General features: G+C 45.4%; 2 protein-coding genes across 3 annotated transcripts in view; both read right to left on the bottom strand.

The window, feature by feature from the left end:
- Positions 1-22,683, bottom strand: part of LOC143975814 (putative N-acetyltransferase camello) — an 87,562-nt gene that overhangs the window by 42,884 nt on the left and 21,995 nt on the right. The gene's annotated exons all lie outside the window — the stretch shown is intronic.
- Positions 11,449-21,249, bottom strand: LOC143975816 (putative N-acetyltransferase camello). Its single transcript, XM_077478370.1, has 2 exons — positions 21,104-21,249; positions 11,449-14,212 (listed from the first exon to the last, which is right to left on the bottom strand). The coding sequence occupies exon 2, from the start codon at positions 14,188-14,190 to the stop codon at positions 13,537-13,539; it is 654 nt and encodes a 217-aa protein (XP_077334496.1). The 5' UTR covers positions 14,191-14,212; positions 21,104-21,249; the 3' UTR covers positions 11,449-13,536.

Here is a 22,683-nt window from a genome sequence, read left to right as displayed (position 1 = left end):
GTGTCTTGTCATATAAGGTCCCCCATCCGATAGTGTCCGCTGTGTACTGCGCATGCGCAGTACACAGCTATACAGATTCCGAAAATTGCAGAGGATGAACGGCGCCTGCGCCGTGAGTCCAGGTTCCATCCCCACTATCCAAGTGGACATAGAGTAGGAATATAAAAGAGCCGAGTGCAGCGAGGCCGAGCCCAAAGCGTGGCGAGCGAAGCTCGCCCACGAGGAGCCCTCTAATATTCACAACCCTATGTCCGCTTGGATGGTGGGGCTACCACCTCCACTCACGGCGCAGGCGCCGTTCAACTTCGGAGATTTTCCGAAGCTTCGTCCATCCCGCACGGCAGACGCTATATGATGGCAGGACACTATATGGCACAACACCGGCTCTGTTTGCAACAGGAACTGAAGTAGAAAAGATGTAGATGGATAGCCGCACTCCGAATTATTCAACTTTATTTCAAAAATGTAATTAAAATCATAGCATCTAGGCTGGTAAACAGACTAACTGCACAGCCGCTGGCATGTTTTACAAACATGTCAGCGGCTGTGCAGTTAGTCTGTTTACCAGCCTAGATGCTATGATTTTAATTACATTTTTGAAATAAAGTTGAATAATTCGGAGTGCGGCTATCCAGCTACATCTTTTCTACTTTATATCTGAAGAGTCTGGTACTGATTTAAGGGGGGGGGGACCATGAAATCCATACCAGATGAGAAGGATTGGTATGGATTTTGAGAGACACCATTAGGTGAGTATGTATTTCGGGGGTCCCCATGCCCCCCCCATATATTTTTTTACAGAACAAAGGAAGGTGGTAGGGAATATTTTGAGGGGGTACATGTCCCCCAGGGTAGTGCCCAGCCCCCCATCCACTTTTTGTTAATCCTTTGCCTATTAGACTTAAAAACAGGGATAATTGTCATTACAAATGTGTCACCCAACGACTTCAATGTGGTTCAAATTCAGCCTTCAAATATGTAACATGTTGTAAAATGTTCACCTAACATTCCACCGACTGAGCCAGAGTAGGTTCTCTGCGACCTAATGGTTATGTCAAAATATTTTTTCCATGTTACAAAAGGTTGTGAAAGAACTGGTATAAGATATCGGATGTGTACTGTCAGCAGGTAGACATTGTGTGCCAGAAGAATTACAGAAGTATCGTAATCCTAATTTGCTGACGCATTTCCCCTTTAGGCTCAAGATTGCAAAACCATATACATTTCAATTAAAAAGCCCCAATGTTGTCTTACAGTCCTAATGTGGACAGAGTTTGTTTTTATTACAGTTAAAAAAAAAAAAAAAAGCAAGTAAACATACAATTTTGCAGATTGCAACATTGTTGTTGGATCTAAAATTGGCATTTTTAATCCCTTGAAGGCCTTTTTCTGACATTTGTTACCTATAAGATAAAATCAGAATTTTTTTGCTAGAAAATTACTTACCCCCAAACATTATATATATAAAATATAAAAAAATGAAATATAATGAAAAATGAAAAATAAATAAATATATATATATATATATATATATATACATACATATATATATACATATATATATATATATATATATATATATATATATATATATATATACATATATAATATATATATATATATATATATATATATATATATATATATATATATATATATATATATATATATTTATTATTATTTTTTTAGCAGAGACCCTAGAGAATAAAATGACATTCATTGCAATATTTTATGTCCCACGGTATTTGCACAGCAGTCTTTCAATCACAATTGTAAAAAAAAAAATACACATTCATGAATAAAGAAAAACAAAAAAAACAAAACAGTAAAGTTAGCCCAATTATTTTCTATAATGTGAAAGATGATGTTACGCTGAGTAAATAGTTACCCAACATGTCACACTTTAAAATTTCTCACACTCGTGGAATGGCGACAAAGTACAATGGGCTCTAATTATTTATTTATTTTTTCTACTTACATGATGTGTAGAGAACGTTTGTGAAGAGAGTGGTGCATGGACGATGAGACCCTAATGCAGTGGGTCTCAAACTGGCGGCCCTCCAACTGTTGCGAAACTACCAGGTCGCATGAGGCATTGCAAGGCTGACAGTTAGAAGCATGACTCCCATAGACAGAGGCATGATGGGACTTGGAGTTTGGCAACAGCTGGAGGCAGTGGCATCGCTAGGGGGTGGCTTTTGGGGGCTATAGCCCTGAATATGGGGCCCATAGCCCAGAGTCTCTGCAGGTGTTCCCAAAGGGGAGGGGAGGCTCTCTGGGGACCCTTATGTAAGTGGGGGGCTCTCTGGGGACCCTGATGCAAGGGAGAGGCTCTCTGGGGACCCTGATTTTAAGGGGGAGGCCCTCTGTGGACCCTGATTTTAAGGTGGAGGCTCTCTGGGGACCCTAATGTAAGGGGGGTTCTCTGGGAACGCTAATGTAAGTGGGGGGCTCTCTGGGGACCCTGATGTAAGGACACTCTCTGGGGACTCTGAATGTAAGGGGGGGCTTTCTGAGGACCCTGATGTAAGTAGGGGGGCTCTCTGGGGACCCCCGATGAAAGGGGGAGGCTCTCTGGGGACCCTGATTTTAAGGGAGATGCTCTCTGGGGACCCTCATTTTAAGGGAGATGCTCTCTGGGGACCCTGATTTTACGGGGAGGCTCTCTGGGGACCCTAATGTAAGGGGGCTCTCTGGGGACCCTGATTTTAAGGGAGAGGCTCTCTGGGGACCCTGTTTTTAAGGGGGATGCTCTCTGGGGATCCTAATGTAAGGGGGGCTCTCTGGGAACCCTAATGTAAGTGGGGGTGCTCTCTGGGCAGCCTGATGCAAGGGGGAGGCTCTCTGGGGACTCTGATGGAAGGAGGACGCTCTCTGGGGACTCTGATGTAAGGGGGGGCTATCTGGGGACCCCAATGTAAGGGGGGGCTCCCTGGGAACCCTTATGTAAGTGGGGCGCTCTTTGCAGCTATACACAGACACACGTATATTACTGTATATACATGTGTATGCTCGCCCAAGCGTATGACTTGTTTTACTACGCTGCTATGGGCTCTAGCCCCAGATCTTTTGTAGACCTAGCAATACCCCTGGCTGGAGGGCCACCAGTTTGAGACCTCCTGCCCTAATGTTTACCTTGAGATGATCTTTGGAACATTCGGTATATATTTTTCTGATCAAATCTCTATCCTTGTCACCTTCCACATATACCAAGGCCTTTTGGTGCTACATCTGATCTCTCCATTACCTCTAACATCTATTGTAAACCTAGATGTGGTGGGTCACTCCCATGGGCCGGTAGACGCACAGCTACATCTGGAGCCTGATTTATATATTTTTTTTTTATAGATCCTTTATATCAGTCTTTGGTTTTATTCTAATGATGCTGATACGAGCTATACACATTTCTTGAAGTCACACACTGTATATGCTTGTATGGTCCTGAAGAAGCCGGAGACCTGCGAAACACGTCGACCAGATCAAAACTATCTAGAATATACATAGTCATGTGATATCATAGTTTGTATATTACATTGTTATGGTGTAAATTGTGTGTTTGTTTTTTCCCGGTAGGCATCTTTGTATTATTGTATAAACTTTAATAAATATTTTGTTTTTTTATTCATATTCTCTGTGTAATATGTTCTCAGAGGCATATATGAAGTCCCGTATTGTATGTCTGCGCTGTTTTTTTTTTCCCTTCAGTTTTTGGGATGATGCCAATGAGAACATCATTTGTTACAATGGTTTCATTCTCAGCCCACACCTTCCACTTATTTTTACAGACAAACGACGGTACTTAATTATCTTCATAGGTGAAGCTTTAAAAAAATGTAACGGGTACCACTTTAATTTAGTTACATAGTCGGTAAGGCTGAAAAAAAGTCAATAGTCCATCCAGTTCAACCTGTGAGTGTAGCAGTGTCTATAATGATTTCCCATATCCCTGTATGTTGTGTCCTTTAAGATATACATCCAAGAGTCTTTTAAAAATATCCATGCTCCCCACAGCCACCACCAATTGTGGGAGAGAGTTCCACATCCTTATTTCCCTAACAGTGAGGAACCCCCTATGCAGTTTAAGGTTAAACCTCTTCTCCTCCAGTCTCATAGTGTGCCCCCCCCCCCCCCCCACCGTGTCCTTATACACTCCCTAGGACTGAATCGTTTATTTTTTTATACTGGGAGGCCCATTGAGATATTTGCAGGTCGTTATCATGCCCCCTCTAAAGCGTCTCATCTCCAGCGAGAATAAATTTAGTGTTTGCAGCCGTTCCCCGTAATTGAGGTCCTCCCAGTCCCCTTATTAGTTCCGCTGCCCTTCTTTGGAATCTCTCCGGCTCCTCGGAGGACCGGTGACCAGAGCAGGATGGATAACTCCAGATGTGGCCTTACCAGAGTTTTATAAAGTGGTAGTGTTATACAGGGCCGTTTTTAAGGCAGGGCAAAAGGGGCAGCTGCCCTGGGCCCTGTCATTGTTGTGGGGCCCAAAGCAGCTGCCTCATACTTGCCAACTGTCCAGGTTTAAATTCCCTCGTCCCTTGAGGTTTTAGTCCTGTGCTGTGTCCTGATATCTCAGTGTGAAGTGCTGCTACTAATGCTGCTCAGCTCTGCCCTATTGTTTACAGATGACTCATCTGCAGACCCTGTGTTTACATGTAAATTACCGACATTAATATGTAAATAGCAGCGACCGACTGCATTGATATGTATATCATGCCCCCCTGAGGTCAAATCCACAGTAATCTCTAGCAACCAATCAACAATCAGAAATCATGTGCTGTAACATGTGCTGTAACCACTAGTAACTAATTAGTGAGCAGTAATGTGTGCTGTAACCTCTAGCAACTAATCAGTGAGCGTTAATGATACACTAACCTCTGGCAACCAATCGCAATAGTTGCCTGATCTGATTCAGTATACTGATTTTGGGTCTAACTGCTATTTATTGTATGTCTCGGAGCAGGTGGAGAGCCAAACTGCATGGGGGGGCCCCCCAAGAAAAGTTTTGCCCGGGGTCCAATCAATATTAAAAACGGCCCTGGTGTTATAGTTATGACCCTGGAGCATATCCCTTCTTTTTTTTTTTTTTATGCATGATAATATTCTCCCGGCTTTGGTAGTTACAGCTTGGCACTGCCTGCTGTTGCTAAATCTGTCATCTACTAGGACCCCCAGACCCTTCTCCGTCCTTGGTTCTCCCAGAGGTTCTCCACCTAGTTGAATATTTTGCATTTATGTTTTTTGCCCCCCGAGTGCATTACTTTACATGTCTCCACCTTAAACATCCCTTGGGACAGCAATACTCACGTGTCAGGTATTTTTTTTCTTCTGGAGAGATTGGGGGTCTATAAGACTCCAAATCCCTTCTTTTCACTTAAAAGCATTCAAAAATTTCAAGTTTGGCCGTTTTGAATTCTGATTTTTTTTTTTTTTTTAGAATCTGGTGCCTTTAAGGCTCTAGTAAACCGGAAGTGATGTCATGACACTATACTATATCCGAGACCCGATAAAAAGCCGATTCCTGCGTTGTTCTGGTCTCTGGCCAGCCTCCAGTCTCATAGTGTGTCCCCACCCCCCAGGGCAGGACTTAGGGTGGTGGGGGCCCCTGGGCTTGAGTCACTTTCGGGCCCTACCTTCTATACATTACCGTATTTATCAGCGTATAAAATGCGCCGGGCATATAAGACGCACCCCGAGTTTAGGAAGGAAGTTTAAGGAAAAAAACTTACATTTAAATGCCCATCAATGCGGCCTTATCAGTGTCCATCTGCAACCCTGTCTGTGTCATTTGCAGCCTTGTCATTGCAGTCTTGAAGTTTAAAAATGGCGCCGCCGAGATACAGAGTCCTGTGTATCTCGGCGGCTCTCGGGTCCTCTCGTGGTTCTCGGGTCCTCTCGGTGGCTCTCGGGTCCTCTTGCAGTCCCGAGTGGAGCCGAGAGTAGCCGAGTGTACTCGGCTTGGCTCACAGTCACGCCCAGTCCCTGTGTTATGCCCATCGTAGGTTGGCACTGGATTGGGCGTGACTGTGAGAGGAGCCGAGTACACTCAGCTATGTATCTCAGTGGAGCCCCCTATTGGGTAGGCCCATGGGCTTGAGCCCAGTCAAGCCCAATGGTAAGTCCAGCCCTGCCCCCCTCCCACCCCCCGCTTCCTCATACACTCCCTAGGACTGAATCGTTTATTTTTTTTATGCTGGGGTGCCCATTGAGATATTTGCAGATCGCCATCATATCGCTATCAAAGGGGTTGTAAACCCCTTTTTAGAACTTGTACCTATAGGTCAGTGATGGCGAAACCTTGGCACTCCAGATGCTTTGGAACTACATTTCCCATGATGCTCCACTACACTGCAGAGTGCATGAGGATCATGGGAAATGTAGTTCCAAAACCTCTGGAGTGCCAAGACTCGGACTAAATTGTTTTTTTTTTTTATGCTGGGGTGCCCATTGAGATATTTGCAGATCGCCATCATATCACTATCAAAGGGGTTGTAAACCCCTTTTTAGAAATTGTACCTATAGGTCAGTGATGGCGAAACCTTGGCACTCCAGATGTTTTGGAACTACATTTCCCATGATGCTCCACTACACTGCAGTGTACTGAAGCATCATGGGAAATGTAGTTCCAAAACCTCTGGAGTGCCAAGGCTCGCCATCACTGCTATAGGTAAACCTAGAATAAGGCTTATCTATAGGTACTGTAAATATCTCCTAAACGTGCGCCGTTTAGGAGATATTCACCTTGTAGTGTGTCAATTATGTGAGTGACTTGTATAGCACTACCTATGTGAACTGAATTGCCTCAGGGTGCTTTCTTGCCACCATCTGTGGCTTTTTGTGTGGTCCTTTACCATGTAAGGTCCTGACATGCTTACAAACACATACAACATTGACATATACATACACATACACAGGCTGATTTTTTTTATAGACAAGGTCTAATTAACCTACCAGCATGTCTTTGGAGTGTGGGAGGAAACCAGAGTATCTGGAGGAAACCCACGCAGGCACAGGGAGAACATGCAAACTCCAGGCAGATGGTGTTGTGGTCGGGATTTGAACCAATGACCCTATTGCTGCTAGGTGAAAGTGCTAACCACTACACCACTGTGCTGCCCAGCTGCATGGACGCACTGTGAAGAAATGGGCCGTTTTTTTTCCCCCCCGAGCGACTGCCGTGACCGGCGGCTCTGGCGCGCATGCACGGGAGTGACGCCGTGCGGCTCCGGCCAGTCATACAGGTGGAGTCCGCGGCCCCCAGAAGGAAGGAGGTGTGAAGATGGATGCAGGACCAATGACCCTATTGCTTCTAGGTGAAAGTGCTTACCACTACACCGCTGTGCTGTGCGACTGCCGTGACCGACGGCTGTGGCGCGCATGCGCGGAAGTGACGCCGTGCGGCTCCAGGCCAGTCATACAGGTGGAGTCCGCGGCCCCCAGAAGGAAGGAGGTGTGAAGATGGATGCAGGTCTAACGCTTCGGCTTTGTTTGCAGGTAAGTGTATATTTTCCCTTAAGGGGTGTACTGACTTTTGTTGCCAGCGGTTTAGACATTAATGGCTGTGTGTTGAGTTATTTTGAGGGGACAGGAAATTTACACTGTTATACAAGCTGTACACTCACTACTTTACATTGTAGACAAGTGTCATTTCTTCAGTGTCGTCACATGAAAAGATCGAAGAATAAGATTTACATACTGTAAATGTGAGGGGTGTACTTACTTTTGTGAGATACTGTATGTATATATAAATATAAATATAAACATTAATAAAAATAGTTAAATCATTTACATAAATATGAATAGAAAGGACCAATAACATTTAGAATTTCCTTTTAATAAAACAAATCTTGCTCAGACATGAAGCACCTGATTGCTAAATATTCCCGTCACAAACGCCGTGTTGTCGCCAAGCGTTGTCAGTCTTTATTCGTGATTGCAAGCCGAGCGGGAGGGGCTCCCAATCCTGTGACCACTGTGAGAGCCAATCACAGCAGTCGTTTGGTTTGGCGGTTACCTCCCCCCCCCCCCAGCATTGACACCCACCCGCTTAAATGACATTTAAATAACCACAATGTATCAAGCAGAACATTTCATTCATAGGCTTCCTGTGATACAAAATGTATCAAATGAAAATCCGGTGGTAAAGCTATTATACAAAAATAAATGTGCTAAAGGAATAACGATGACATTTTAATAACGTTTAGTAAAATATAATACAAAACATTTTTTTTCTTTTCAAGTTAATAACAGAAAAAAAAAAAAAAAAACAGACAGTGCAGAACGTATTCAAGAATCAGATGACCATCCAGTGTATAACATCTCCTATATATAGGAATTTGTAACAATTCTCTGTGTGTTTAACCCTCCACCTGAAATCCTGGACATTATGCACAGCTCTTCTTGACAGGAAGGGTGGTGGGGGGTGAGTCATAAGAGGGCCAATGAGAGCTGCGGAGCTGGAGGTGTGTGTGTGTGTGTCTGTGTAAATCCAGGAAGTAAACAGGCAGAAGCTTAAGCTGCCCACAGTTAAAAATGGCTGCAGCCAGACTGGAGGGAGATTTCTGCGTAATATTTGGAAAGTACAGAATCACGGTATACATAAAATAGTAGGCGAAGTGGTTGGAGGGAAGCTTCGGAATGGCAAAGATGTTTGTATTACAAATTATGTGAGCAGACTGCAGTGCCTCTTTAAAACAGTGTATGTAAGGTCTGGTAAAATGGGAGTGTTTTATACAGGAGCATCTCCAAGTCCCCGAGTCCGGCCAGCAGAACGGTGAATCAGGCTAAAGCTCTTGACCTGGGCTACCTCATTGTGTACCATTGCTTATATATTTTTTCCATGTGAACATGTATTTGATTTTCCAGGGTTCTGTAAACTCTCTGAAACACCAGTAAACTGCAGCCCTATACATTATAAAGCAGGGGGGCCCAAAATTTCTATACAAAGGGTCTGTTTACTGCCTTTCAGACTTTAGGTAGGACGGACGGACCGTGGCTATTGGGAGTAGAAAAGGTCCTGATGTCGGTGGGAAAAAAATACCGCCCCCATTGTTTGTTGCAGTGGGAGTAATTGTGCTCCGAACTTTGGTGTCATTGGGATAAAATGTGTCCTATCATTGGTGTCATTGGGAGGAATTGTGCCTCATTGTATTGGGAGGAATTTTATGGCACAGTGGCTCAAGGGGGAATTTTGCCCCATTGTTGGCATCAGTGGTGGATATTGTTGGGATAGAGTCTCAAGGGCCAGAAAAAAGCAAGAAAAGAGGCCGCATCTGGCCCCCGGGTAGCAGTTTGGAGACCACTGTTATAAGGAGACATGAACACTTGTTTCCTGCCTGAAGCACTGGAGGATATACTGTATGCATCAGTATAAAGTGGACAGTGGCACTTCTCTCTCCCCATTTATGAGATCATTGGTTATCTCATTTCCAACCATGGCCATTAATATGGAACGGTCCTCCCTTTGAAGCTACACCAGCTTCTACTCTTCTGGGCCAGCTTCTACTCTTCTGGACCAGCTTCTACTCTTCTGGGAAGGCTTTTCACAAGATTTTGGAGAATGTCTAGAGGGAATTTATGCCCATTCAGCCAAAAGAACGTTTGTGAGGCCAGGTGCTCATGTTGGATGAGAAGACCTAGCTCACAATAGGTGGTCCAATTCACCCCAAAGATGTTCAGTAGCATTAAGGTCAGGGCTCTGTGCAAGACGCCGAAGATCCTCCACACCAAACTCCTCAAATCATGTCTTTATTGAAGCTAGCTTTGTACACAGAAGAGGGTCTTCACCCACAAGGGTGGAAGAGCACCATTGTCTAAAACAGGGATTCTCAACCAGGGTTCCATGGACCCTAAGGTTCCTCCAGAGGTTGTTAGAGGTTGCTTGAGCTGTGGCTGATTGATCTCCCATCTTATGGGGCCTCCATGGTTCCAGTTCAAGCAGAACCAGTGGTATGACACCAATGAACAATGAGCGTTCTTCTTACTGGCCACCAATATAAAGGGCATTCCTCCCACTAACTGGTCTAAAATGTCTTTGTATGTTGCAGAATATATAGTGCCCTTTTTTGGAAACACCTGAACTCAATCACTTAGAGGAGATTCTATGTATTTTTGGCTATATTTGGCTCTATCTATCTATCTATCTATCTATCTATCTATCTATCTATCTATCTATCTATCTATCTATCTATCTATCTATCTATCTATCTATCTATCTATCTATCCAGCCTTTCCCAAACAGGGTTCCATGATAATTACCACCAATATATGAAGGCTAATGTTGAGGAACCCCACAATCTGAGAATTTTGTTATCCTAATATTGTCCATGCCACATTATGTCCACGTGGCTTTACCTTAGTGTGGGAATCTTCTCTCCAGTGATGGCAGGTCTTCCTCACAGCCCTGAACTTCTGATACAAAATGGGTTAATTGCCTTGGGTGTACCATTGCAGTACATTGAAGAAGTCCCAATGGCTGCCCACCCCTTTCCATTGTCTCCTCCATTCAGAAAAGTCTTTGTATGGTTTTCACTGAATGTAACGTGTTCTGTGAATGGAGGGGGGGGGGGGTGGATAAATGACAGGATTCCCTTATCCACTCAAAATAATACGAGACTTTTCTGAATGGAGGAAAAAGGGACGGGTAGCCAACAGGACTTCTTCAATGCACATAAGTGTTAGATATAGGCAACTAAGCCATATAGCCCCAAGGCTGTGGAGGGGGCTTGTCATCATTGGAGAGAATTCTACATGAAGGAGCAATCAGCAGGACACAGGATACACTTCATAACAGGTAGCTGTCCCCCCCCCCCCCCCCCCATTGAGCTGTTGATAGAATTTTTTTAGCAGTGTCCCGAAACTTGAAAACTATTTCAAGGGTTCCTCAGAAGTAAGAAAGTTAAGAAAAGCTCTATTCACTTTTTCCACATTTTGTTACTGCCTTTTTCAAAAATGGATTAAGTTCATTATTTTCCTCAATATTCTACAAACAATACCCGATAATGGCAACATGAAAGAAGTATATTTGAAATCTTTGCAAATTTATTTGAAAAAAAAACAAAAAAAAAATCCCATGTACATAAGTATTCACAACCTTTGCCATGGCACTCAAAATTGAGCTCAGGTGCATCACTGATCATCCTTGAGATGTTTCTACATCTTGATTGGAGTCCATCTGTGGTAAATTCAGTTAATTGGACATGATTTGGAAAGGCACACACCTGTCTATATAAGGTCTCACAGGTAACAGTGCATGTCAGAGCACAAACCAAGCCATGAAGTCCAAGGAATTGTCTGTAGACCTCCGAGACAGGATTGTATGGAGGCACAGATCTGGAGAAGGGTACAGAAAAATGTCTGCAGCATTGAAGGTCCCAATGAGCACAGTGACCTCCATCATCCATAAACGGAAGACGTTTGTAACCACCAGGACTCTTCATACGTCCGGCCAAACTGAGTGATCGGGGAAGAGGGGCCTTAGTTCGGGAGGTGACCAAGAACCCGATGGTCGCTCTGACAGAGCTCCAACGTTTCTCTGTGGAGAGAGAAGAACCTTCCAGAAGAACAACCATCTCTGCAGCACTCCACCAATCAGGCCTGTATGGTAGAGTGGCCAGGCAGAAGGCACCCGTCAGTAAAAGGCACATGACAGCCCACCTGGAGTTTGCCAAAAGGCACCTGAAGGCCTCTCAGACCATGGGAAACAACATTCTCTGGTCTTATGAAACAAAGATTGAAGCCCTTGTACACACGGTCGGAGAATCCGTCGGAATGCGTCTTATCGGACCGTGTTGTCGGATAATCCGACTGTGTGTGGTATGCATCGGACTGATTCCGTCCGAATATCCGTCGGACCCAATTTTCCAACATGTTGGAAATATTGCCCGACCAACTCGGGCCGGTCGGACATACTCCGATCATGTGTAGCGAATTTTGATCGGACCAAGTGCCACGCATGCTCAGATCAAATTCCTACATCAAAGCTATTGGCTACTAGCCTGAATGTAGTCCCATCGTAACGAAATTACGTCATCACGTTCTGAAAGATCGGATTTTTCGACAACTTAGTCCGACCGTGTGTATGCAACAGTTTCGGGCAAGATCCGACGGAGAAAATCAGACGGATTTGGTTGTCGAAATCTCCGACCGTGTGTACAGGGGCGAACTCTTTGGCCTGAATGGCAAGCGTCATCTCTGGAGGAAACCAGGCACCGCTCATCAGTGGCAGGAACTGGGAGACTAGTCAGGAGAACTCTTGACCACAGACTGGGGGAGAAGATTCATCTTCCAACAGGACAATGACCCTAAGCACACAGCCAAGATAACAAAGAAGGGGCTACACTCAACTCTGTGAATGTCCTTCAGTGGCCCAGCCAGAGCCCAGTTTTGAACCCGATTGAACATCTCAGGAGAGATCTGAAAATTGCTGTGCACAGGCGCTCCTCATCCAACCCGATGGATCTTGAGAGGTCCTACAAAGAAGAATGGGAGAAACTGGCCAAAAATAGGTGTTCCAAGCAGGGCTGGACTGGGACAGAAATTTGGCCCTGGAGTTCATCCAGACCGGCCCACTTACATTTTGAGTGTCCCATCAGCACCCCCTTACATCAGAGTGTCCCATTACCAGCCCCCTTACATCAGAGTGTCCCATCAGCACCCCTTACATCAGAGTGTCCCATCAGCACCCCCTTACATCAGAGTGTCCCATCAGCAGCCCCCTTACATGAGAGTGTCCCATCCCCAGCCCCCTTACATCAGAGTGTCCCATCACCAGCCCCCTTACATGAGAGTGTGCCATCCCCAGCCCCCTTACAACAGAGTGTCCCATCAGCACCCCCTTACATCAGAGTGTCCAATCAGCACCCCCTTACATCAGAGTGTCCCATCAGCACCCCTTACATCAGAGTTTCCCATCACCAGCCCCCTTACATTAGAGTGTCCCATCACCAGCCCCCTTACAACAGAGTGTCCCATCAGCACCCCCTTACATCAGAGTGTCCCATGAGCAGCCCCCTTACATCAGACGGTCCCATCAGCACCCCCTTACATCAGAGTGTCCCATCAGCAGCCCCCTTACATCAGGGTGTCCCATCAGCAGCCCCCTTACATCAGAGTGGCCCACTGAGCCATCGACCCACCGGGAAACTCCCGGTAGTCCTGATGGCCAGTACATGCCTGGTTCCAAGCTTGTAGCATCATACTCAAAAAGACCTGAGGCCGTAATTGGTGCTTCACCAAAGTATTGAGCAAAGGCTGTGAGTACTTATGTACATGTCATTTGTTTTCATTGTTTATTTTTAAGAAATTTGCAAAGATTTCAAACAAACTTCTTCATCATGGGGTATTGTTTGTAGAATTTTAAGGAAAATAATGAACTTAATCCATTTTTAAATAAGGCTGTAACATAACAAAATGTGGAAAAAGTGAAGTGCTGTAAATACTTTCCGGATGCACTGTATCTTTAACATAGCCCCCATATACAGTATCTTCCACACATGTCCCCACAATAGCCATCCCTCTCTTGTATTATCACATCTAGAGCTCATAGCTGTAGAACATCACAGACATTTTTGCAAACCTTCCAAGTCTAGTTCTGCCTGGTATTATTTTGGTTATCCTGAAGCCCAAGTGTTGATACAGTTTATGAGCACTGACTTGAAAAGTTGATGTATCTAGAATGACACGTTTATATCCTTGCTGGCGAGCAAACTCAAAAACCGTCATGCACAGGGCCTTGGCGATCCCTCGGCGTTGCTGGTCTTTAGCCACGGACAAACGTCGTAGCGTCATGTCACTGCTGGAGTTCGGGGCAGGACGGGCACCCACCATCCCTAAAATCCGACCACCGGACTCGACCACCCAGAAGCAGGAGTTGGGTCTCCAAATGTAGGACTCTTCGATGTTTAGTAAATCACCGTTGTGACATTCCTTTATCAATTTACGACACGCAAATGTCATTAAAAAATGAATGGAGACCAAGAATATCCCAACAACCAACAGAGACAGGAAGAAGGACCGATAAAACAACTGCAATATGATGAATGATGCCAGGATAGGGCAGTAGACTTGGGGGAGCTTCAACATGTACGAGGTAGAGCCCGGAACGTAACCCAACATTCCTTGGGCAAACAATTCACGAACGGCAAAATAATCCCCATTGTCGTACTTCCGTATGGAGTAGTCAGCCATTCCCTAGCAGCTCGCCTTGTAGCTAAGTCAAAGGAAAATGAGAAATATGATGTCTTATGAATGCAAAAGAAACAAAAGGAAGAGAGAAGATGAATAAAGAGATACAAAAAAAGTAGAATGTAGTAGGATCACAGGACAATATTTATAAATTCTCTATTAATTTGCAAGGAAAATGATTAAAGGGGGCTATTTGGGGTTTAAATGCTGTTGTAATAAATTACGATTTGTAAAATTGGCCATTTTTTTACATAGTTACTAAGGTTGAATAAAGACACCAGTCCATCCAGGTCAACCTGAGTGAGCGTCTACAATTGTCCCTATCCCTGTACATTGCACCCCCAAGGAGCCATGATCCAAGGTCCCCATTCATACACTAGGGCCAATTTTGGACAGAAACCAATTAACCTACCTGCATGTCTTTGGAGTGTGGGAGGACACCGGAGTACCTGGAGGAAACCCACACAGGCACAGGGAGATCATGCAAACTCCATGCAGGTAGCGTCGTGGTTGGGATTCAAACCAGTGACCCTATTTTACTGCTAGGCGAGAGTGCTAACCACTACACCACTGTGCCGCCCATCAATTTTGAAAGACCGCAAATGAAAATTCCAAAAGGGACCCATCACAGCCTGTAGTGGTCCCTGAATAATAACAGGTCTGCCCTGCCAGTGGTTAGTCTCAATCTGTGCCATTCGTAATGAACTGCTGATGACTTACTGGTCAACCTAGGAAGCCGCACTATATGTTGCAGCACAGGTTGCCCACCCCTAAATGCTGACCTCCAGTCATTGAGCGGCAGAGATCTAATGAGATTGTTCTTTTATTTAGTCACTGGGCCTTGGAGATTGTGGGACGAGGCTCCCTGTCTCTGTGACACTGGCTTTTAAGGAAACGCTGTGCTAAATCAAGGTTTCTCAACCAGGGAGCCATCTGGGTTCCCCCTGGGGTGTCAGGATCACGGGGGGCCCAGTTTGCACTGGGAGCAGCATCATGAGTTGCCATGGTCTGGTTGGCAAGCCACCAATACCAAAACAACTAACGACGCTGTAGGACCAGGACACTCTTTCATCTCCCGTCCTCTTCCACGGCGCTGGATGCAAAGGGTAGGGCTCTAATGTGAAGAGGGGACTGTGTGCGTGGGGGTCTCTGTGATGGGGGACTGTGTGATTGGGGTGCTGTGCAATAAAAAGACCTGTGAGACTGAGGAACAGTGTTATGGGTGGGTGGGGGGGGGCTGTGTGATAGGGAGACTATGATGTGATGAGGGATTCTGTAGGGACGGAGAACTATGATTTGATGGGGAGGCTCTGATGTGATGGGGTCACTCGGATATGATGACAAGACTTATGTATAGGGGGCCCTGATGTATAGGGATGGCTCTGGTGTGATGGGAGCTCTCATGTACTGGGGGGGGGGGGGTCTGAAGTTATGGAGAGACTTGTGATATGATGGGGGACCTCTGAAGTGAAGGGGGTTTTTGATGTGATGGGGGGGGGACTCTGATGTTGATGGAGGAGCTTTTGATGTGATGGGGGGATCTGTGATAAGATGGGGGGGATATGTGATATGATGGTGAAGATATCTGCCAGCACACCATGGAACGACATAGATAGCGTCCAAACGGAGGATTTATTGCATGATCACAAAACAAGGACTATCCTTGTGTTGTGATCATGCAATAAATCACCCGTTTGGACGCTATTTGTGTCGTTCCATGGTGTGCTGGCAAATATCGTCACTGTGACTTGAACCAGTGTCCAGCTGGTTGTTGCTACAGCACCCAAATCTGAGAGCTCATCCAGGAACGTGTGCGATGGGAATATGAAGTACTACATGTGATATGATGGGGGACATGTGATATGAAGGGGCACTGATGTGAAGGGAGGGACCTCTGATGTGATGGGTGGATATTTAATGTGATAGGGGGATCTGCGATATAATGGGGGGTGTCTGATGTGAAGGGGGACCTCCGATGTTATGGGGGGGGGGGGCTTCTGACGGGAAATTACCTTCATCAAGCCAGTTGTGTTCATGTTCCCAGGCTCAGATTTCCCATTAAGAACTAACAGTTAGGTTTTGCAAATATGGCATTAAAGCTATTACAGGGCAGGTTCCCAGGATCCCACCCTACAATCTTGTGTGTTCCCTGTGAATAAATAAAAGTTGGACTTCCACTTCCACTTGTTGATCGGAGGTCTGCAGTAAGGGTTTTGTAAGGCCACGTTTCAGGAATGGATTGCGGGATCCACCATTAAAGTGGTCAATGGATGGTACATAGTCACTAGCCATTAATCACTTTCTGGTTGGATCCCAGTTAGAATGATTTAGTCTGCTCACATACACCACCCACTAACACCACTTTAGCTTTGCCTTTACATCAAACTTCAGGGATCTTTTTAGAGACTGAGAAGACAATTCTGAATTCACAGACTATTTCCCAGAAACCTGAAAAAGTGAGATCTGAGCCCTTGTACACACGGTCGGAGATTCCGACAGAATGTGTCCTATCAGACCGTTTAGTCGGATAATCCGACTGTGTGTGGTCTCCATCGGACAGAGTATCCGACGGACCAAGTTTTCCAACTTGTCCGTAAAATTTTCCGACAAAATGCTCCGATCGGACATACTCCGATCATGTGTAGCCTACTCCGACGGACAAAGTGCCACACATGCTCAGATCAAATTCCTACATCAAAGCTATTGGCTACTAGCCTGAACGTAGTCCAATCGTAATGAAATTACGTCATCACGTTCTGAAAGATCAGATTTTTCGACAACTTAGTCCGACCGTGTGTATGCAACAGTTTCGGACACAATCCGTCGGACTAAATCCGACGGGCAAAATCCAACGGATTTGGTTGTGGAAATCTCCGACCGTGTGTACAAGGGCTTAGAATGATTTAGTCTGATCACATACACCACCCACTAACACCACTTTAGCTTTGCCTTTACATCCAACTTCGGGGACCTTTCTGAATTCACAGACTATTTCCCAGAAACCTGAAAAAGTGAGATCTGAGCCCTTGTACACACGGTCGGAGATTCCGACGGAATGTGTCCTATCGGACCGTTTAGTCGGATAATCCGACTGTGTGTGGTCTCCATCGGACTGTTTCCGTCGGAGTATCAGACGGACCAAGTTTTCCAACTTTTCCGTAAAAAATTTCCGACAAAATGCTCCGATCGGACATACTCCGATCATGTGTAGCCTACTCCGACTGAAAAAAGTGCCACGCATGCTCAGATCAAATTCTTAGACCAAAGCTATTGGCTACTAGCCTGAACGTAGTCCCATCATAACGAAATTACGTCATCACGTTCTGAACGATCGGATTTTCCGACAACTTTGTCCGACCGTGTGTATGCAACAGTTTCGGACAAAATCCGTCGGATTTGGTTGTCAGAATGCCCGACCCGTGTGTACAAGGGCTAATAGTCAGCAAATTATAAAAAAAAAGGGAACCAGCTTTTGAAAATAGAGAACCATACTGAAGAAGTTTCGTAAGTTCCCGTGGATGCAACCCTATCAACCCGCAAAAGAAACTTTATAAAATCTCTTTTTAATATATTAAGAAAAACAGAGGTCTCCACGTACAGTATATATATATATATATATATATATATATATATATATATATATATATATGGAAAAATCACATGCCAACATCATGGCATCTCTAGAAAACATAGTCCTTAAAGTATAACTAAAGGCCAAACTTTTTTTTTGTACAGATTGCAGAAGGATTAGAACACTTGCTAGTTTTTATTCTTACAGTACAAACAAATGGCCACTGTCCTCACCCATAACCTGCCTTGGCAGCAAGGAGCACATGGAAGGGCAATGCATGCCAAACAAAACCAAAGAAATTCCCGGCTCAACTTACCGACCAGCTGGCTAACCAACTGAATTATCCTATGTAATTCCCCGTACACACTATCGGAATTCTCGTTGGAAAAACCATCAATTCTGCTCAAGCTTGACTTGCATACGCACGGTCACACAAAAGTTCTCGGAACTTTCGACCTTCAAGAACGCGGTGACGTCCAACACGTACGACGGCACTAGAAATGGGAAGTTCCATACGAAGCGCGCCACCCTTTGGGCTCCTTCTGCTAATCCAAACTGACCCCGCCCGTCCCGTACTTGATTCCGAGCATGCGTGTTTTTTTGCACGTAGGAATTGCATACAGACCATCGGAATTTCCGATAGGAACTTTTTGCGACCGAAAAACAGAGAATCTGCTCTCAATATTTTACTGGCGGAAATTCCGCCAGCAAAAGTCCGATGGAGCGTACACATGGTCGGAATTTCCGATCAAAAGCTCACATCGGACTTTTGCTGGCGTAATTTCTGATCGTGTGTACGGGGCATAACAGTATGCAGTAAAAACAGGTGTTTAGTTTGCACAAATTTGTAAATACGTGCGTAAGCTACAGAGCCCCATTAAGGCACCCCAGTATCTGTAGTCCTATCTCTAAATTTTGAGAGCCTCCATAGTGGAAGCACATGCATTATAATGGATAGGTGGAGGGCAGGTGAGCCTGGAGGGAGCCCACCCCTCCTTAAAGGCACAAGGGCACACTGGACACCCCTGTTTTTAATGTACATTTTGGTTGGTTAGCAGGCTGGTCGGTAAGTTGAGCCGGAAATGTCTTTGTTTTTTTTTCTTCCATGTGCTCCTTGTTGCAAAGGCCAGTTATAGGTGGGGGGCAGTGGCCATTTGTTCGTACTGTTGAAATATTGGTGAGGGGGCATACTGGACACCTTTGCTGCCATAGTGCTAAGTCAAAAAAGGATGGCTTCAACTGACTTTCACACTTCCCAAAAAATCCGAACTCTCTGGCAGGTGGCGAGTTTGAAGTCTGCTATCTTCAGGCAGTACAGTCTCCAGTTAGGTCTTCCAACACTTCCAGTAGTGTTGAACATCTCTGTTCCCTCAATGCTCTTAATGGCTCCTCCAGCCAGCCAAAATATAACTACTAAGTCCTGTAGAGATGGAGGAACCATTCCCAGAACTGCCAAATGATGAAGACCTTGCCGTTGGCTGTACTGCTTGAAGACATTGGAATTCTGACTCCAGGCCAGCTGTAGAGGTAAGTATTCCTTTACAGGCCGCAGGTTAACCCTTTAAAATCTGGCTTGAAGTGATTGTAAAGTCTAGATTGTTTTTAATAAAATAACAAACATGCTCTATTTACCTGCTCTGTGCAAAACCAGGTATGATCACTGTCCTTCCCTAGGTATGTGGCCCTCCTACAGAACCAGGTATGATCAGTATCCTTCCCTAGGGATGTGGCTCTCCTACAGAACCCAATACAATCATAGTCCTTGCCTAGGGATCTGGCCCATCTACAGAACCTGGTATCACAACTGTCCTTCCCTAGGTATGTGGCCCTCCTAGAGAACCAGGTATTATCACTGTTCTTCCCTAGGGATGTGGCCCTCCTAGAGAACCAGGTATTATCCCTGTTCTTCCCTAGGGATGTGGCCCTCCTAGAGAACCAGGTATTATCCCTGTTCTTCCCTAGGGATGTGGCCCTCCTAGAGAACCAGGTATTATCACTGTTCTTCCCTAGGGATGTGGCCCTCCTAGAGAACCAGGTATTATCACTGTTCTTCCCTAGGTATGTGGCCCTCCTAGAGAACCAAGTATTATCACTGTTCTTCCCTAGGTATGTGGCCCTCCTAGAGAACCAAGTATTATCACTGTTCTTCCCTAGGTATGTGGCCCTCCTAGAGAACCAAGTATTATCACTGTTCTTCCCTAGGGATGTGGCCCTCCTACAGAACCAGGTATGATCAGTATCCTTCCCTAGGGATGTGGCCCTCCTACAGAACCCAATGCAATCATAGTCCTTGCCTAGGGATCTGGCCCATCTACAGAACCTGGTATCACAACTGTCCTTCCCTAGGTATGTGGCCCTCCTAGAGAACCAGGTATTATCACTGTTCTTCCCTAGGGATGTGGCCCTCCTACAGAACCAGGTATGATCAGTATCCTTCCCTAGGGATGTGGCCCTCCTACAGAACCCAATGCAATCATAGTCCTTCCCTAGAGATCTGGCCCATCTACAGAACCAGGTATTACAACTGTTCTTCCCTAGAGATGTGGCCCTCCTCCAGAAACAGATATAATCAGTGAGTTCCCTGGGGATGTGGCCCTCCTACAGAAGTAGGTACGATCACTATCCTTCCCTAGGGATTTGGCCCTCCTACAGAACCAAATACGATCAGTGTCCTTCCCTGGGGATATGGCCCTCCTACAGAATCAGGTACGATCACTGTCCTTCCTTAGGGATGCGGTCTACCTACAGAACTAGGTATGATCACTGTCCTTCCCTAGGGATGTGGCCTTCCTATGCAACCAGGTAAGCTCAGTGTCCTTTCCTAGGGGGTGTGACCCTCCTACAGAGCCAGATACGATGCTTGCCCATATCAAGGAATGTGGCCCTTCTATGTAACCAGGTAAGCTCACTGCCCTTTCCTAGCGGTGTGACCCTCCTACAGAGCCAGATACGATGCCTGTCCATATCTAGGGATGTGGCCCTTCTATGGAACCAGGTATGAGAACTGTCCTTCCCTAGGGATGTGACCCTCCTATGGAACCTGGCATGATGGCTGTCCTTCCCTAGAGATATGATCCTCCTACGGGATCGGGTATGATCACCGTAGGAATGTGGCCTTCCTACAGAACCAGGTGTGATGACTGTCCTTTCCTAGGGATGTGACCCTCCTATAGGATTAGATATGATCCCCATAGGTACGTGGCTCTCCTACAAAACCAGATATGATCACTGTCCTTCCCTAGGGGTATGGCCCACTTATAGGACCAGGTAAGAAGACTCTCCTTGTAATAAACAGGAAATCTCCTTACCGCTCTCCATCCATTCAGCAATAGTAAAGTGACTCACCTTTCTCCTCAGACCGTCTGTTATGAAGGTGTATATATGATGGTATACGGGAATGTGAGCCTCCGGCTGACAGAAAGTAATTGTGTGACAACAGAATTACGGAAGAGTTTTATGGCACATTTCCTGGACCTCTCATCACTTCCCTATTACTCTATTTCTCTTAAAGCTGAACTGCTGGCAGAAAAATGTTCACGCACATACACTATATTACCAAAAAGTATTGGGACACCTGCCTTCTCACACACACATGAACTTTAATGACATCCCAGTCTTAGTCCGTAGGGTTCAATATTGAGTTGGCTCACCCATTGCAGCTCTAACTCTTCTGGGAAGGCCGTCCACAAGGTTTAGGAGGGTGTCTATGGGAATGTTTGACCATTCTTCCAGAAGAGCATTTGTGAGGTAAGTCACTGATGTGGATGAAAAGGCCTGGCTCACAGTCTCCACTCTAATTCATCCCAAAGGTGTTATATGGGGTTGGGGTCAGGCCAGTCAAGTTTCTCCACCCCAAACTCACTCATACGTGTCTTGACCTTGCTCTGTGCACTGGTGAGCAGTCATGTTAGAACTGGAAGGGCCCATCCCCAAACTGTTCCCACAAAGTTGGGAGCATGAAATTGTCCAAAATGTCTTGGTATGCTGACACCTTAAGATTTCCCTTCACTGGAACTAAGGGGGCCAAGCCCAACCCCTGAAAAACAACCCCCACACCATAATCCCCCCTCCACCATGATTCAGACAAGTGCACAAAGCAAGATCCATAAAGACACGGATGAGCGAGTTTGGGGTGGAGGAACTTGACTGACCTGCACAGAGTCCTGCCCTCAACCCAATAAAACACCTTTGGGATGAATTAGTGCGGAGACTGTGAGCCAGGTCTTATCATTCAACATCAGTGCCTGACCTCACAAATGCACTTCTGGAAGAATGGTCAAACATTCCCATAGACACCCACCTAAACCTCGTGGACGGCCTTCCCAGAAGAGTTGGAGCTGTTATACCTGCAAAGGGTGGGCCAACTCAATATCGAACCCTATGGACTAAGACTGGCCATACACGATACAATTTTCTTGGAGTGTATTAAGGACCTACTTACACTACCTCAGCGCTATGTTTCTTACAAGATAAAACAATCAATAAAACAATGATAATAAAAAATACAACATAAAGATTCACATAAAAAGCAGCCACTGAAATTTTACACAATAATTAATGAACTCATAGTATCCAGTCCAAAGGCCTATATTAATGCACCATCAAATACTATAGCAGCGCTCCTATCAGTCCATAATCTGACCACCCTTCATATGGTTGAATCATATGAGAAACAGATGTATGACAGTTGGTGATTAGAGTCCAGAGAGCAAATGGTGGTCCTAGTGATAAGTGAAAAAGCGTGCACCGTACACCAAGATCCACAACACGTACTTCACACTCCCCTAGGGGTTCACACTCACCAGATAGCAGAGGGTGGTCCTAATGATAACTGAAAAAGCGTGCACCATACACCAAGATCCACAACACGTGCGTCACACTCCCCTAGGGGCTCACATTCACCAGATAGCAGAGGGTGGTCCTAA

Source organism: Lithobates pipiens, unplaced genomic scaffold (assembly GCF_037356315.1).
Source record: "Lithobates pipiens isolate NorthernLeopardFrog02 unplaced genomic scaffold, aLitPip1_a1.2 Scaffold_13, whole genome shotgun sequence".
Classification (NCBI taxonomy): Eukaryota; Metazoa; Chordata; class Amphibia; order Anura; family Ranidae; genus Lithobates; species Lithobates pipiens.
This window is presented reverse-complemented; position numbering and strand designations above follow the sequence as displayed.